The sequence below is a fragment of the Panicum virgatum genome, chromosome 9N, assembly GCF_016808335.1.
Source record: "Panicum virgatum strain AP13 chromosome 9N, P.virgatum_v5, whole genome shotgun sequence".
Lineage (NCBI taxonomy): Eukaryota > Viridiplantae > Streptophyta > Magnoliopsida > Poales > Poaceae > Panicum > Panicum virgatum.
Window position 1 is genome coordinate 31003157 of NC_053153.1, and position 16391 is coordinate 31019547.

Below are 16391 nucleotides of genomic sequence, written 5' to 3' on the forward strand. Positions count from 1 at the left end.
ACAAAATATGGCCGATGCATGTTAATCATCGTCCTTAGACAATTTTGGTCCAGCAGGTTGTTTTTTGGCAAGCAAGCTTTATAAAAAAATAGGGGGCATATGTTGACGACCAAAATTGATCGTGACCGGTCTGACCAAGCGGTCTGACCGGTCTGGTACTGTAATCTGTCCGGCAGGAGCCCGACCGGTCTGACCGGTGGGTCTGACCGGTCCAAGAGGAGTCCGAGTGGAATTAGACTTTTTGTAGATCCAGATCTGTAGAAAGAATTCCTTGTGGGATAAGTTCATCCCACCCTATAAATATAAAGGGTTACGGCCGATTGAGATATCATCCAATCGATCAAAAACATGTCAATACATTACTTTTCGTTATTTTGCATTACTTTTTGTCTTCCTCAAACCCTAACTCTTCCAGTCTCCATCTATTGTTCTTCTTGCGTCTCTGCGACGTCTGAAGTCATTCTAGGTGGCCTGCCGATCCTAGAACAACCCTACGTGTGTCTGCCCTGACGGAGTCCCTCCTGGGCAAACGTTCGTCGGATATCGCCGTTCTACACCGGCAAACCGGTCTGACCTGTTATCCTGACCGGTCTGACCGGTCCGAGCATCGGCGCTGTAATTGTGCCGTCGCTCATTGCGCAATCAAGCGCGTTCGTGTATTGGCATAGATTTGCGCCAACACTGTGCCGACGTCAACCAGTTGGGCCGTAATCTGCAACCCAAGAACGTACGCTGCCTGCTTACGAGAAGACATATCGTCCATCGGAATCAAGCGTACTCCTATATTCCTTTTGGGCCTGTTTGGCGGAAGTTATTTTAGCCTCAGCTTCTTTTATTTCCTGCAAATCGAGATATTGTAGTGTTAAGAGATGTTTTATAACCCGTGCTAAAATGATCTAGAAGACAATTTTTGGCTTAGTTGATTTTGGCTTCACTAGTGAAACCGTAGTTTTGGCATAAACCATGCCGAACGACTGCTTTGTCTTTAAATAGCCTTTGAGCTGATTCCGTCTCCGTAGAGACTCATATAGGATCATCTAATTTTGTCATAAGTCAATACTTTAACCTCTTCCCCATATTAATTTAATCTATCTAGATCATTATATAATTTGAAAACTGTATTTCATAACATATAATCTTTTCAAATTGAACATAGTACTTGTTCCAAGCTATAAGTCGTTTAAATTTTATACTAAGTTTTTTTGGCTTTGACTTTGTGGAGAAATTTACAACATCAACCTAGTTTATTACCAACTAGGTCAACTAGACAGGTAGGCACGCTACTCTGCGTCGTTGAAGTTGTTTTGTACACGCTGATATATATAAAGTATAGTAAGTAGTACTGGAGTCAAAGTAGTAATGAGATCTTTGATGTTTAATGAATAGTGTGTTGTAGGAAATGCAGTTATTTTATTTCACCTTGCTTTTGTGTGATTTGGTTGCATCAGGAACTGAATGTGGTCCTATGAAACATAATGCAATATGTTGATATTAGATTATGCAATGTTGAAGTTTTGCATGGATGGTCGAGCAGCGTGGTTGTGCGGCATGTGCGCAATCGGGCCGTGCGGTCAATCGAGCTGCGGAGCTGGTGGAGCAGGACGGCGCGTTTGGGCAATTGCGACCGGGCCCGGCGCCGCCGGGTGGAGAGATCCGGCGTGGCGCGATGAGGGTCCCGCGGGTGGGCCAGCGGAGCTGCTTGACGTTGGCGTCGCATCCGGGCAGGAATGGAACAGCATCGCTAGGTGAGGTTTGTGAAGCTTGCCAGCAATCCTTTCGAAGGCATCAAGATGAGAGTGGTGGGCAGATTATTTACCTGCATCCGGATACGGTGACGGTAAAAGCAAGTTGTCGTGAGGGGACACCTGACGAAAGCGACGGCAATGGTGGGTGTATGAGATGAAGCTCAACGAAGGAGTACAGGAACAAAACTACAAAAGGAAGTGATCTAACGTCGGTGAGAAGCGTTGAGAGGATATTAGAATGGTCTAGATTTCTAGAGTCTTTCATTTTCTTCTTTCTTAAAAAAAAATAGGCGGACCCATCTATCATTCTTGCATGTACATATTACAGTGCGTCTACAGTGCTTTGGGCCCCTGGCGTTTCGCCAAATCTTGGCACATTAATATAAGTACTCAATATATATTTTGTTATAAACTTACTTAACTATATACTTCCTCCATCCCATAATATTAGCATTTAGAGCATTCAAAATTTTTCTCACAATCTAAGCATTTCCGCAGCTCTGTGGGTCCCACACTTTGGATTCCCCCACCTCCCATCACCCAGGCAAGCCATGTGCGGCAGAAAAAAAACCTCCCAATCCGACTCCTTGCAGCACGAGCCCCATCTCCTTCCCTGCAGCACGCCTCCCCCTCCGCCGCTCATCGGCCTCCTCCGCCCCCCATGGAAGTGACAAGTGATGGAGAGCGCAGGCGCTCGGCTCTAGCGGCAGGTTGCTGAGCGGCGGCCGGCGGCGAAGCGAAGCTTTGGCGCGGGCTATGGCGCGACGGAGGCGAGGTCATGAGGCGGCAATGCGTCGTGCTATAGCGGCGTTGGGTGAATCCCTGACAAGGACGCAAAGGTGCTGACCGGCGGGATGTGTGGCGGCGGCGGCGAGTGCTATGGCCGCGTCCTCGGTACCTGATGCGGCGCCGGAGTTGGCGGCAGTGGCCACGGAATCGACGGCTGGTGCTGCTGCGGGGGCGTCAGCGGGAGTTGTTGGCATCGGCGGCGGGAGGCGCGGCATCGGGGGCTGCGGCAGCACCCTCATTTCTCCTGTGCTGTTGTACTTTTGTTTGTCGTGAAAATATAATATTTTACTTGCTTTTGCCTGTACCACATCATCCCATTTCAGGGGCATGTGCGTCATTTTAACTGTGTGCTATTTTCTCAATTTGAATGGTTCGAATACTAATATACTGGGACGGAGGGAGTATAATTTATCTTAGAACAAAGTTAATCAGCAATCATGAGCAAAGGGAATACGCTTGTTTAAATATTGTTAGCCGAAATTTGAAAAAGTACATATACTACATGAAGTATTTATTATGATTAGAGCAAATGTTTTAATAGACAGGCGATCCTACACTTTTATTGTTAAAGAAGAAAAAAAATCTCAGCATAAATTTGCAAGACGGGAGTGGACCAAGTAAACGGGAGACGCCCACTTCCATCTCTTTACGTGGCCTCGTAGGGCGCACTACGAAAAGCCAAGCGTACCGTCGACTAAACCGGTCGCGGCTGACCGTTGACGGATGTTTTACCGTTCGCCGCACGGGGGCGGCTGGCAGCGGGCCCACAGGCCCTCCTGGCCTCTTCCCACTTTGCCCTTCGTCCGGGGCCCACCGCTTCCCGCCCGGCCCGCAAGCGATTCCCGTTTCCCAATCGCGCGGGTCACGCGCCCGATGCAACCCAACGGCGCGCTGGGGCCCACCCGGACCATTCATCACGAGCCATAAACACGATTAGATTAGCAACAACAGCGGCGGGCTCTCGTGCGCGTGCTTGGCTTGCTCTGTCGCAGTCGCAGTAACAACGCCTCTCCCTCTCTTCTCCCCCGGCATTATAATCAGCAGCTTCCTCCTGGGAGCCGCCGCTGCTGTTTCTGACTTATTTCCTCCAGCGCGGGCAGGGAGTCAAGAGCCATCTGCACAAGCACAAGAGGGGCAAGTTGGACACATAATCGTGAATCAGAGGAAGCGTCCATGGACAAGGAGAACCGCAAGGAGGTATGAGCTATCTATCTATTCCGGTGTTTTTGCACTGTTCCTGGGGAAAGTTGGTTTCTTTTCCTCGCTTTCTTGGTGGGAAATTCCGCCCGCCCGCCTCGATTATGGCCGGATTTTATTTTTCGGTCCGGATTTCGCTGCGGCCGAGCTGAATCGCCCGCGGTTCCGCGCAGGAGGAGCAGGGCGCGGCGGTGGGCTGGATGACGGTGCCGGCCTTCGGGGAGTGGGACGTCAAGAACGGCGCCGTGCCGGACTACTCCATGGACTTCTCCAAGATCCGCGAGATGCGCAAGCAGAACAAGCGGGAGCTCTCCAGGGCCAGCCTCGGCGGCGACGAGGACCTCCTCCAGGCGCAGCAGAGCAAGGCGCAGGCGGCGGCGCAGCCCGCCAAGTCCTCCGCCGCCGTCGCGGCCGACGACGACCACCGCCGCCCGCTGCACGGCGACTCCCCCACGGTAACTCGCTGCTCAGGAGTAAACTTCGCTCATACCAATTACCAACTACGAACTAGCCTGTTGAGTCGTTGTCGCACATGACTTTTTTGCTTGCGTTAGCGCCGTTGATTTGGGGCGCGGGGTGTCTTTTCATCTTGTCTCGGTCACCTGACCCAAATTCTGTTGGTAAGGAATTCATGGCAGCGCGTTAAATTGAAGCAACGAATGTATGCTCAGGACAGAAATTTAGCCTTGGGAATATGAATCTTCTTTCCTCTTCTTGATGAACCTTGGGAAATTGTGTGGACGCACAATTGAAATGGGCACAACATGTATGGCATCACAGGGTATAAATATTAGTTCCCTGGTACTGAATTGTTCGAGGACAGAAGCTGAGAAGCACGCCTAGTTTCGATTCTTCTAGAACAGTGTAGCTCTAGAAAGATTACAAACCAGTTGGGCTTGTATTGTTAATATTCAGATAAACTCTTTTTGGTGTATTTGGGAAAAAATATTTGGTAGTGCACACGAGAGGGGCCAATCGAGTACCATCACATCTGTAGGATTGTCATGCAACACAGTAGCAATTTAGGAGGGACGCACGGGCCTGCCTTCTAATGCGGTCATTCCAGATCGCACTGGCTAATGCATCCAATTATACCCATGCAGTGGACACTAGTAGCAGTAGCGGTGCTTGTCACAACTTGGATGAAAGGGACAGGCCCACAAATTTCTTCATAGCCTCCAAATCTGCATCTGTCTTAATTGTTAGCTGTAATGATCTGTCGGCCATGTCACTGTCCATTTGGAGTGGGGAGAAGGTTATCTGGGGAAAAATAAATTAGATTTATGATTGTACTTGAGGGCGTACGACGTCGTCATCCATCCCTAGCTGGTTTGAGTAGCTTCAGGATGTTATTGATGCCATTGTGAATTGCTTGATACGCTGCTTAAGTGGGGAGCAGGAAGTTAATGGGAGCATTCACATGTGTATCAATTATGAACATCTTTTTCCCTTTTTTCCGCTGAAATTTGTAAGATGCGCTGATGTGTGGGTTTACTTACTGCTAGTCCGTTTGGCATTAGGAGGGTGGTCTAATCATACTCATAGGTATGGTGCTCCTTTATCTATGCAATGAGCTGATCTTACCATTAGATGTGATGATATGATGTAACAAAATGATGTGAATTAATAAGGTTATGAGCAGTGTGATTCGTGCAAGTGGTTAGAGATGCTCTAGTTTAACAAAAGAAACTGGATGTGGTTTAGTTGACCTGAATTATCTACAGCCATCTTCCCTCAAGAAAAGTAGTGCAGCTTGTCACTTTCAGGTGGCAACACCTTGTATTGTTGTGCTAATGATGAAAAATTGTTGCCGCAATTAACTACCCATCAAATTTGTGAAATGTCTTGTACAGTTATTTTGTTGACTCATAGTTGTTCCTATTCCACGTGCCCATCAGGACCACATTTTCTAGATTCTCAGTATGACATTTTCAACGTGGTCTTGTGGGCAAACTTTTCCTCTGGTTACCATCATGCATTCCGTTGCACATGATTGACTAGCTTTACTGATTTTCCCACCATTTTTGTATGCTTGCTGCTGTTGGTGTAGGGAAGAAAGAAATTCCTGAGCTATTTCCAGTGCTGCATCAGAGCTTAAAGAATTCCGAACCCTGATGCTGCTGGTGTCGCACAAATAGCTTTTAGGTTTCTTGGGTACTGTAAAGCTTGCATGATGTGTAGTTCACCTCTGGTTCTGTAATCTTGTCGTTCGTGTGGGTGAGAGAAAAGAGGAATTGCGAGGAAGGGCACATTGGTTAGTTCATGCTGTGTTTTGAAATGCTTTGCAACTTTTAGTGCAATGTGATCTGAGGATTGGATCTGAAGGTGTATGGTTGGCGTTTGGTTGGTAGAAATTTATGAGAACCGCCCAATTTGATACTATTTTAAACGAACCACCGGTCATTATCATCCAGATGAGAGTTAACATGTGCTTGCCGGAGAGCGTGCCACGTGTTATCCCACATCTAGAGACACGAATAACCGACACGTTATTCATCCAAAATAATATCAAATCCGGTAGTCCCGGTATGTGCTCCAACATATGCCCAGAATCAGCATATGCACATACTATTTACAATCGAATACATCGCCAATAATCCACAAAGAGCAGTTTTACACACTTAATATTACAAGTTTGATATAGGTGGGTTCAAACTTCTTTTACAAGCCCTGGGCTCACTAAAGACATTTTAAACAGAAACTCAGAGTTTATTGAATTTACATGCTCTCACGGAGTATGATTACAATAAAAACATACTTAAGATGATGATGTCTTGCTCAAGGACATCACCACAGCCGCAACGACCTACTCCTCCCCCGCATTAGGATCAGCGGGGTAGAAGTGGCCGAACACCACTTCCGACTCACCTGCAACTATGTTTAGAAAGCAACCTTAGTACAAAAGGTACTCGCAAGACTTACGCGATTAAATAAACAAGGATTATGCAATGGCTCGAGTAAAAGCTTTAAGGTTAAGTATTTATTGCATAAGCATTAGCTCTCTACACTATCACCTATCAAAATTAATTAATCTTGTCCAACCCCAAACACTTTTAGTTGATTAAGAGAGTAATATAGTCCATAACTGATCATAGCTGTAACATGAACCATTCCCATCGTAAACGAAATTCTACGAGGAGTTCATGGGATAAAGAGCGTGCTCATAACCGAGAGCGCGGCAATTCGAATTGATTATAACCTTGCAAGGGTGTACTACTTTACCCACACGACGCGAGGACCATGCGACTCACCCAGCCGATCACGCCGGGCAAGGGGGTACTCACGTCAACCGTTCCCAACAAGGCTCGATCATTGAACCTCACACCTAGCTTACGAGTAGAGACTTAGTTCCACCAGGGGCATCTCTAAACTTTCCTACACATAGGTCCACCTGGGGACACACTAAGCCTCTCTGCATAGCCCGTAGCCACGTAGCTAGGACTGCACATCAATAATCAAGTCAAAGAAGGTAATTGGCTCATCCGTACCATTATATTGGATATGTGGTAGCACGAAAATGTGCTCAAAACCGACGTCATCCACGGACGGTCCTTAATCGGTCCAAGCGGTCTATGCCCATGTGACTTCATTCTCTAGGCCCTACCTTTCCACTCGAACCTCGATACTGCAAACCACTTGCCCCAGTTGCTCAAGTGCGACCTAGGATAAACAGGTAAGTGTGATACTCCAAATCCTTTCTTTCTAGCAAGCAATATGAGTATTCTAAGCAGGGCTAAGCATCTAGTCAAATTAAGTTATTAACTGACTAACAAGTGACAAGGACATGGATAACAATTCAAGGAAGGGTAATGCAAGCGAGTAAGTATCAAAATGCAGTACATACGTACTATGTAACCCCATATTACCCGGTGATGTAACTAACTAACTCAAATTAAATAAGAGTAAGGAATCATGCTTAGCTGCTTGCCATGGTTAACTTCGGGCTCGACCGCGAACGAAACTCTGGGCTGGGGCTCAATGGACTCGGTGGGCTCCACGGGTTCGACCTCCGACGCTTCAGTCACTATAATGCATGAATGCGATGCAAGAATTAGCATGATGCCATGATTGTGCAAGAAATGCTATGCATGAAATGGGATACATGCATTAGTGTGTTACTATATATTATGCAAGGATGATAAGACATGCATAATGAATGGCACATATGCGATGATGCACAAATGTAACACACGCGACAACAAACAATCAATAACGCACACGCGAATAGAAAAGCTAGATCGAGAATTAATAAATAAACTTATACAGCAAGCATAAATCACAAATTAAATTGAACATGTAGAAGATGTTACAAGGAACTCAAGAAAATTGGTTTTGTAGCAAAAGCATATTCCTAGAATTAGTCATAAATATATTAAGTTTCAGCTCTTCTAAACAAGATATATCAGAAAAGGCATGCAAACTTAACCAAACAAATCCAAGAAAATTATCATAGAAACTAGGCATGAAAACAAAGCTAACAAAATTGGTTTTACTATTTTCTCACTTTCCAGCAAAAAGTTCTATATTAAACCACATTTTGGACAGCAAGCACGAAATTGAAATAAACCCCTAACAAACAGCAAGGAAACACATGAGTAAGTTGCACCACTGGAAAGAATATTTCACGAGGAACCTAACAAAATTTGGTTTGGCATTTTTTCGAGCAGTGTACAAGTAACTAAGCATTAAACTCACTTTTGCAAGATAAAACTATAGATAAATCTATGGCAAGGTAACATGCAAAATAATATTTTTCCTAAGTAGATCTCAGCTAGAGGAATCCAACAAAATAAGTTTCATATTTTTCTGAGCTATACACGAATTTCTACAAATTTTGCAAAATTGCTGCTCAACTAAACACCCTGAAAAATGCTAGATGCACCCTCAGCCGGCCAGCCCAGCGGCTGACGGGAGGGGCCCATGGGCCAGCGGCCCACCAGGCCGGGTCAAGGCAAAGCCGGCCTTAACCGCGGCGTGGGCGCGGCCACGACGTCGCGCGCGTCGCGCGCAGCGACGGCGAGCGGCGGCAGCGCGAGGCGAAGCCGGAGCGGGGCAAAGGGTGAGCACACGAGGTGGAGGCGACGGCGGCGAGGCTCACCAGCGGCGGCGCGGGCAAGGAACGGCGACGAGGGGGCGGCACGATGGCGCTAGGCGGCTGCGGGCGGAGGCGCTCGCCGGCGGCCTAGCAGGGAGGGGGAGGAGGCCGCGTTAGGGCCCAAATCGGTCGAAGATGGGAAGGACTAGGTGGCGCACGTGCTAGATCGGGGAGGACCTCACCGGCGGCGACGAATCGCAGCGGCGACGGAGCTCGGGGTGGCGGTGCCAATGGAGGATTGGGGAAAGGGCTAGGGTTTGAGGGGGAGCAAGGCCGGCCGAGCGCGGATAAGGAGAAGGGGCGGGCTCAGCACGGATAAGGACGCGCGCGCGGAACGAAGATCGTCGACGCGTGTTACGAGGATGGACGCCGGCGACGGGGCGACGCGCGGCACCGAGCAGAGCAGGGGAAGGAGAAGGGCGGCTGACAGGTGGGCCCGGTGAGGTAAATTTTATTTCTTCCTTTTTTTCCTTTTGGTTGTGAAAACTCTCCCCCCCTTAAGAAAATCTCGTCCCGAGATTTTAATAGATAGGATGGAAGGGACAAAACTACAGGCCGATTGAGGCCATATTCACCTAGACAAGATAAACATCTAAGAGATGATGCACAAAGGCAGGGATGATGTGGTGTGAGACATTCCTAGGGTTTTCTTGATGGTGACTGTGTACACATATATAACATCTAGAACTATGAACTTCATCAAGAAAGTGGGGTGGGGTAGGGAGAAAAACTTACTCATCGGAAAAGAATTCCGGGTATTCTTGACGTAACCGATCCTCACGCTCCCACGTGGCTTCATCTTCGGAATGATGGCTCCATTGAACCTTTATAAACTTCACCATGTTACGCTTCACCTTTCTTTCATCTCGATCAAGAATGGCAATTGGGTGTTCCTCATAGGTAAGGCCCGGTTGAAGATCAAGTGACTCAAGGTCAATGGCGTCAGTTGGAACACGATGGCACTACTTCAATTGAGAGATATGAAAGACATTGTGCACTTCGGAGAGTGATTGAGGAAGTTCCAATTGATAAGCCACGGCTCCAACCCTCTTGATGATCCGAAAGGGTCCCACATAGCGTGGCGCTAATTTTCCTCTTACTTGAAAACAGCGAGTGCCCTTAAATGGAGAAACCTTGAGATAGACATAATCACCAATCTTGAGATGGAGTTCTCTGCGACGACGATCAGCATAAGTCTTCTGGCGAGATTGAGCAATGCGAAGATTCTCACGAATAATCCTGACTTGATCCTCGGCATCTTTCACCAAATCTGGACCAAAGAAAGGCATTTCTCCAGACTCGAACCAATTGATAGGAGTCCTGCACCGTCTTCCATAAAGGGCTTCAAAAGGAGACATCTTGATACTTGCTTGATAACTATTATTGTAGGAGAATTCTGCGAATGGCAAGCAAGTAACCCATTTCTTCTCATAGATTAGAGCACAGGCTCGAAGCATGTCTTCTAAGATTTGATTAACTCTCTCGGCTTGACCGTCGGTTTGAGGATGATAAGCAGTACTATAAGTGAGATCGGTTCCCATAGCTTCATGAAGACTTCTCCAAAAGTGAGCAACAAACTGAGGACCGCGGTCAGAGACAATTTTCTTAGGAACACCATGGAGACAGACAATGCGAGTAAGGTACAACTCTGCATATTGCTTGGCGAGGTAAGTGGTCTTGACCGGAAGAAAATGAGCCGACTTTGTTAGACGATCAACGATTACCCATATAGAATCATATCCTTGAGAGGATTTGGGTAACCCAGTGATAAAATTCATTCCAATTTCTTCCCACTTCCATGATGGGATAGGCAAGGGCTGAAGGGTACCGGCAGGTTTGAGATGTTCGGCCTTAACCCTTTGGCAAATATCACACTCAGAGACGTACCAAGCAATTTCTCGCTTCATGCGAGTCCACCAAAATCTTTGCTTGAGATCTTGATACATTTTAGTACTACCTGGGTGAATGGAAAATTGAGAACTGTGGGCTTCATCAAGGATAATTCGCCTGAGGTTATGATCCTTTGGCACCACAATTCGCTTCCCAAAGAATAGAACTCCTTGATCATCCGTAGAGAAACATCGAGCTTTGCCCTCATTCATTAACTCCCGAATTCGAGCCATACCCTTATTCTTCTTTTGGACTTCCTTAATTTGATCATAAAGATCAGATCTGACTGTAAGAGTAGCAAGATAGCCTTCTTTGACCATAGAAATTCCGAGTTTCCGAAGATCATCACAGAGAGTATGCACAGGAGGAGCTATGGTCAAGCAGTTGCATTGAGCCTTTCGGCTTAGTGCATCGGCGACGACATTCGCCTTACCAGGATGATAGTGCACTTCAATGTCATAATCCTTGATTAATTCAAGCCATCGACGTTGCCTCATATTGAGATCAGATTGAGTGAAAATATACTTGAGGCTCTTGTGATCAGTATAGATGTTGCAATGATTACCAAGCAAATAATGACGCCATATTTTGAGAGCATGGACAACAGCCGTAAGCTCTAAATCATGGGTAGGATAATTTTCTTCATGCCGCTTGAGTTGACGAGAAGCATAGGCCACTACTCGGTCTTCTTGCATAAGAACACAGCCAAGACCGATGCGAGAAGCATCGCAATAGACATCAAAACTCTTGGAAATATTTGGCTGAGCAAGAACAGGAGCGGTAGTGAGACGATCCTTAAGAGTTTGGAAGGCTTCTTCACAGGCTTGAGTCCACTCAAACTTAACTCCATTTTTCAATAACTCAGTTATAGGCTTCGCAATTTTAGAAAAGTTCTCTATGAACTGGCGGTAATATCCCGCAAGTCCAAGAAAACTCCGGATCTCGTGGACATTCTGAGGTTGCTTCCAATCCAGAACATCTTGCACCTTACTAGGATCTACAGCAATACCATCCTTGGAGAGGACATGACCAAGAAAAGATACTTCTTCAAGCCAAAACTCACATTTGCTGAACTTGGCATAAAGACGATGTTCTCTCAGCTTTTGAAGGACAATATGAATATGACGAGCATGATCTTCCCGGGTCTTGGAATAAATGAGAATATCATCAATGAAGATGATCACAAAGACATCAAGTTCCTCCATGAAGATGCTATTCATCAGGTACATGAAATAAGCCGGCGCATTGGTGAGGCCGAAGGATATGATAGTGAATTCATAGAGACCATATCTAGTAGAAAAAGCCGTTTTTGGAATATCTTCTTTCTGGATCTTGATTTGATGATAACCTAATCTTAAATCAATTTTGGAGAAATATCGAGCTCCCGAGAGTTGATCAAATAAGATATCAATCCGAGGGAGAGGATATTTGTTCTTGACAGTGACTTCGTTTAACAGACGGTAATCAACACACATCCGTAAACTATCATCTTTCTTCTTCACAAAAAGAGCCGGGCATCCCCAAGGAGAGTAGCTCGGGCGAATCAAACCCTTATCCAACAGAATCTTGAGCTGTTTCTTCAATTCCTTCAACTCATTGGGAGGCATTCGGTAAGGCTGTTTAGAGATAGGAGCAGTTCCGGGCATGAGCTCTATAATGAATTCCACCTCACGTTCAGGAGGCATACCCGGTAATTCTTCCGGAAAGACATCTGGATACTCACACACCACGAGAATATCTTCCAAAGCAGTAACTTTAGTACTCGGCAAAGCATATAAACGGGATTCCATCTTGGCAAAAGAGAATAGAACTCTATTCCCTAAGGGATGCAAAAGATCGATGGTGCGGGGCCCACATTTGATAACTCCATCATGCTTACCCAACCAATTCATCCCAAGAATCACATCTAACCCCAGCTTGTCTAGAATGAGAAAATTGGCTCGAAAAGTAACTCCCTCAATGAGAATTGGAACCTCACTAGCAAAGTGTCTGGCAATGATTTCCCCACCCGGTGATTCTATATGGTATGGCACTTGTAGGTTTTGCATCTCAAGCTTACTATGCAGCATAAATTTCTTGCTGATGAAAGAAAAGTTGCTCCAGAATCAAAAAGAACCATAACAGGGTGAGAATTGATTAGGAGCGTACCCATGAGGACTTCGGCATTCTCCGGAATTTCTTCGGCGGTGGTGTAGTTGAGGCGGCCACGTTTAGGAGCTTCTTGTGGCTTAACTTCTTGACGCTGTGCTTGAGGTAGAGGATTATTAGGCCTGGGTGCATTGAAGGCACCGCCACGCCTCGAAGAGGGACAATCCTTGGAGAAGTGGCCCACGCCACCACAATTGTAGCACGGCCCCTTTGCGGCAACACCTGGGTTGCTCCAATAGGCATTGACCGGCCTAGGAGCTTGTCCTTGAGGAGGTTGAGGGTGACGCACAATCCACATAGGACGGGGAGGTTGAGCACCCGGTGCCCGAGGTGGAAGAGGAGAAGGCCCCAGACGTGGACGTGAGGAGCTACCGCCCGCAGAGGTAGGAGCAGGACGCTTGTTCTTTGCTTCAAAATTCTTCATCTTGTGCTCGGCTCTGATGGCAATATTCACCAGGTCATTGAAGTCTTCAAACTTTGTAGTGGAGAGCTTGTCTTGTAACTCTGCGGAGAGCCCATCATACAGGCGTTCTTGTTCTTAACATCGGTGTCCACTTCTTCAGGTGCATATTGGGAGAGAGTGTTGAAGGCATTGACATAGGCCATCACATCACGACTTCCTTGAGTGAGATTCAGAAATTCCTTCTTCTTGATGTCCATGATACCATTGGGAATATGGAAGGAGCGGAAAGCCGTACGAAACTCTTCCCATGCGAAGCGGTGGTTGGCAGGGTGAGATGCCTTGAAGTTCCGCCACCAAACCCCAGGGGCATCATGCAGTTGATGAGCAGCAAATAAAACCTTTTCATGTGGCTCACATTCAATAAGACCAAGCTTCTCTTCAATGATAGTGAGCCAGAAATCCTCATCAAGAGGATCTTTGGAGCCACGAAAGATGGGTGGATTGGGGCGGAAGAATTCTCTGAACCTGTTCACTGGGGGCTCAGCTCTTGGACCATGGTTGCCGGCATTACCCATTTGATTGACTATGGTCGCCATAAGTTCAGTTTGCCGGGCCAGGATGTCCGCGAGGTTTGGGTGAACGGGAGGATTAGGAAGGGGAATCTCATTGTTGCGGTTGGCGTTGCCACCCGAACCATTAGCACCATCCCTTTCAGTTCCCGAACGCAACACCATCCTGTTAATAAACAAAACGGTTAGCGGTCAGGAATGAAAGATGGAGAATGATACTCAAAGGCAGGGTGGAAAGATAATGTGTAGATAAAAATCTAACACATACCACCACTAGAAAAACATATCTAAGAGAAAGGGTAGATTTGGCATACTAAAATTAACAAGATCCAACTAGGCAAGATCTTAACAACAACACACTCGATTGATGCAGCACAGAATTGGAGACCAGAAGAGAGAGTATGCATGCATGCGAAATATGAATGCAACATGACGTCTCCTCACATCGTGAGCACGCTTTAACGTTCTAACACTCACTTACGACCCAAAACAACCACATTGTCCAGCAGCGCTACAACCCTCCTAATAGGGCTCAGGACAATTGGTGATTCCCACCTTATCAACCCCGATAAAAGGCTTAAAAGGTTTCCAGCAGATGAAAGGGTTTTCCTACGCTCCTTCTACTCATGAAGACAAGAGGGGTTAAACATGTCTTAATTAAACGAGTGAAGCAGTAAGAAAGATTTAGCTCTAAGACAAAGGAAGAAAGTTAGCATTTTACCTTAAGTTCAAATTTTTAACCAAAGTAAATCTTAGTGCAAGTAGTCAAATTTTATTTGACTCTCACCCCACTAAGCCAATTTTAGGTTCACTTCATGAAACCTTAGCTCTGATACCCGTTGTGAGAACCGCCCAATTTGATACTATTTTAAACGAACCGCCGGTCATTATTATCCAGATGAGAGTTAACATGTGCTTGCCGGAGAGCGTGCCACGTGTTATCCCACATCTAGAGACACGAATAACTGACACGTCATTCATCCAAAATAATATCAAATCCGGTAGTCCCGGTATGTGCTCCAACATACGCCCAGAATCAGCATATGCACATACTGTTTACAATCGAATACATCGCCAATAATCCACAAAAAGCAGTTTTACACACTTAATATTACAAGTTTGATATAGGTGCGTTCAAACTTCCTTTACAAGCCTTGGGCTCACTAAAGACATTTTAAACAGAAACTCAGAGTTTATTGAATTTACATGCTCCACGGAGTTTGATTACAATAAAAACATACTTAAGATGATGATGCCTTGCTCAAGGACATCACCACAGCCGCAACGACCTACTCCTCCCCCGCATTAGGATCAGCGGGGTAGAAGTGGCCGAACACCACTTCCGACTCACCTGCAACTAGGTTTAGAAAGCAACCTTAGTACAAAAGGTACTCGCAAGACTTACGCGATTAAATAAACAAGGATCATGCAATGGCTCGAGTAAAATCTTTAAGGTTAAGTATTTATTGCATAAGCATTAGCTCTCTACACTATCACCTATCAGAATTAATTAATCTTGCCCAACCCCAAACACTTTTAGTTGATTAATAGAGTAATATAGTCCATAACTGATCATAGCTGTAACATGAACCATTCCCATCGTAAACGAAATTCTACGAGGAGTTCATGGGATAAAGAGCGTGCTCATAATCGAGAGCGCGGCAATTCGAATTGATTATAACCTTGCAAGGGTGTACTACTTTACCCACACGACGCGAGGACCATGCGACTCACCCAGCCGACCACGCCGGGCAAGGGGGTACTCACGTCAACCGTTCCCAACAAGGCTCGATCATTGAACCTCACACCTAGCTTACGAGTAGAGACTTAGTTCCACCAGGGACATCTCTAAACTTTCCTACACATAGGTCCACTTGGGGACACTCTAAGCCTCTCTGCATAGCCCGTAGCCACGTAGCTAGGACTGCACATCAATAATCAAGTCAAAGAAGGTAATAGGCTCATCCGTACCATTATATTGGATGTGTGGTAGCACAAAAAGGTGCTCAAAACCGACGTCATCCACGGACGGTCCTTAATCGGTCCAAGCGGTCTATGCCCATGTGACTTCATTCTCTAGGCCCTACCTTTCCGCTCGAACCTCGATACTGCAAACCACTTGCCCCAGTTGCTCAAGTGCGACCCAGGATAAACAGGTAAGTGTGATACTCCAAACCCTTTCTTTCTAGCAAGCAATATGAGTATTCTAAGCAGGGCTAAGCATCTAGTCAAATTAAGTTATTAACTGACTAACAAGTGACAAGGACATGGATAACAATTCAAGGAAGGGTAATGCAAGAGAGTAAGTATCAAAATGCAGTACATACGTACTATGTAACCCCATATTACCCGGTGATGTAACTAACTAACTCAAATTAAATAAGAGTAAGGAATCATGCTTAGCTGCTTGCCTTGGTTAACTTCGGGCTCGACCGCGAACGAAACTCTGGGCTGGGGCTCAACGGACTCGGTGGGCTCCACGGGTTCGACCTCCGACGCTTCAGTCACTATAATGCATGAATGCGATGCAAGAATTAGCATGATGCCATGATTGT

The 16391-nt window shown here is 46.2% G+C and overlaps 1 protein-coding gene across 1 annotated transcript; it reads left to right on the forward strand.

Moving 5' to 3' along the window:
- Nucleotides 1–3479: 3479 nt before the first annotated feature.
- On the forward strand, nt 3480–6061 carry LOC120691742. Its single transcript, XM_039974919.1, has 4 exons — nt 3480–3531; nt 3626–3731; nt 3905–4186; nt 5782–6061. The coding sequence occupies exons 2-4, from the start codon at nt 3708–3710 to the stop codon at nt 5827–5829; spliced, it is 354 nt and encodes a 117-aa protein (XP_039830853.1). The 5' UTR covers nt 3480–3531; nt 3626–3707; the 3' UTR covers nt 5830–6061.
- The last annotated feature ends 10330 nt before the right edge of the window (nt 6062–16391 follow it).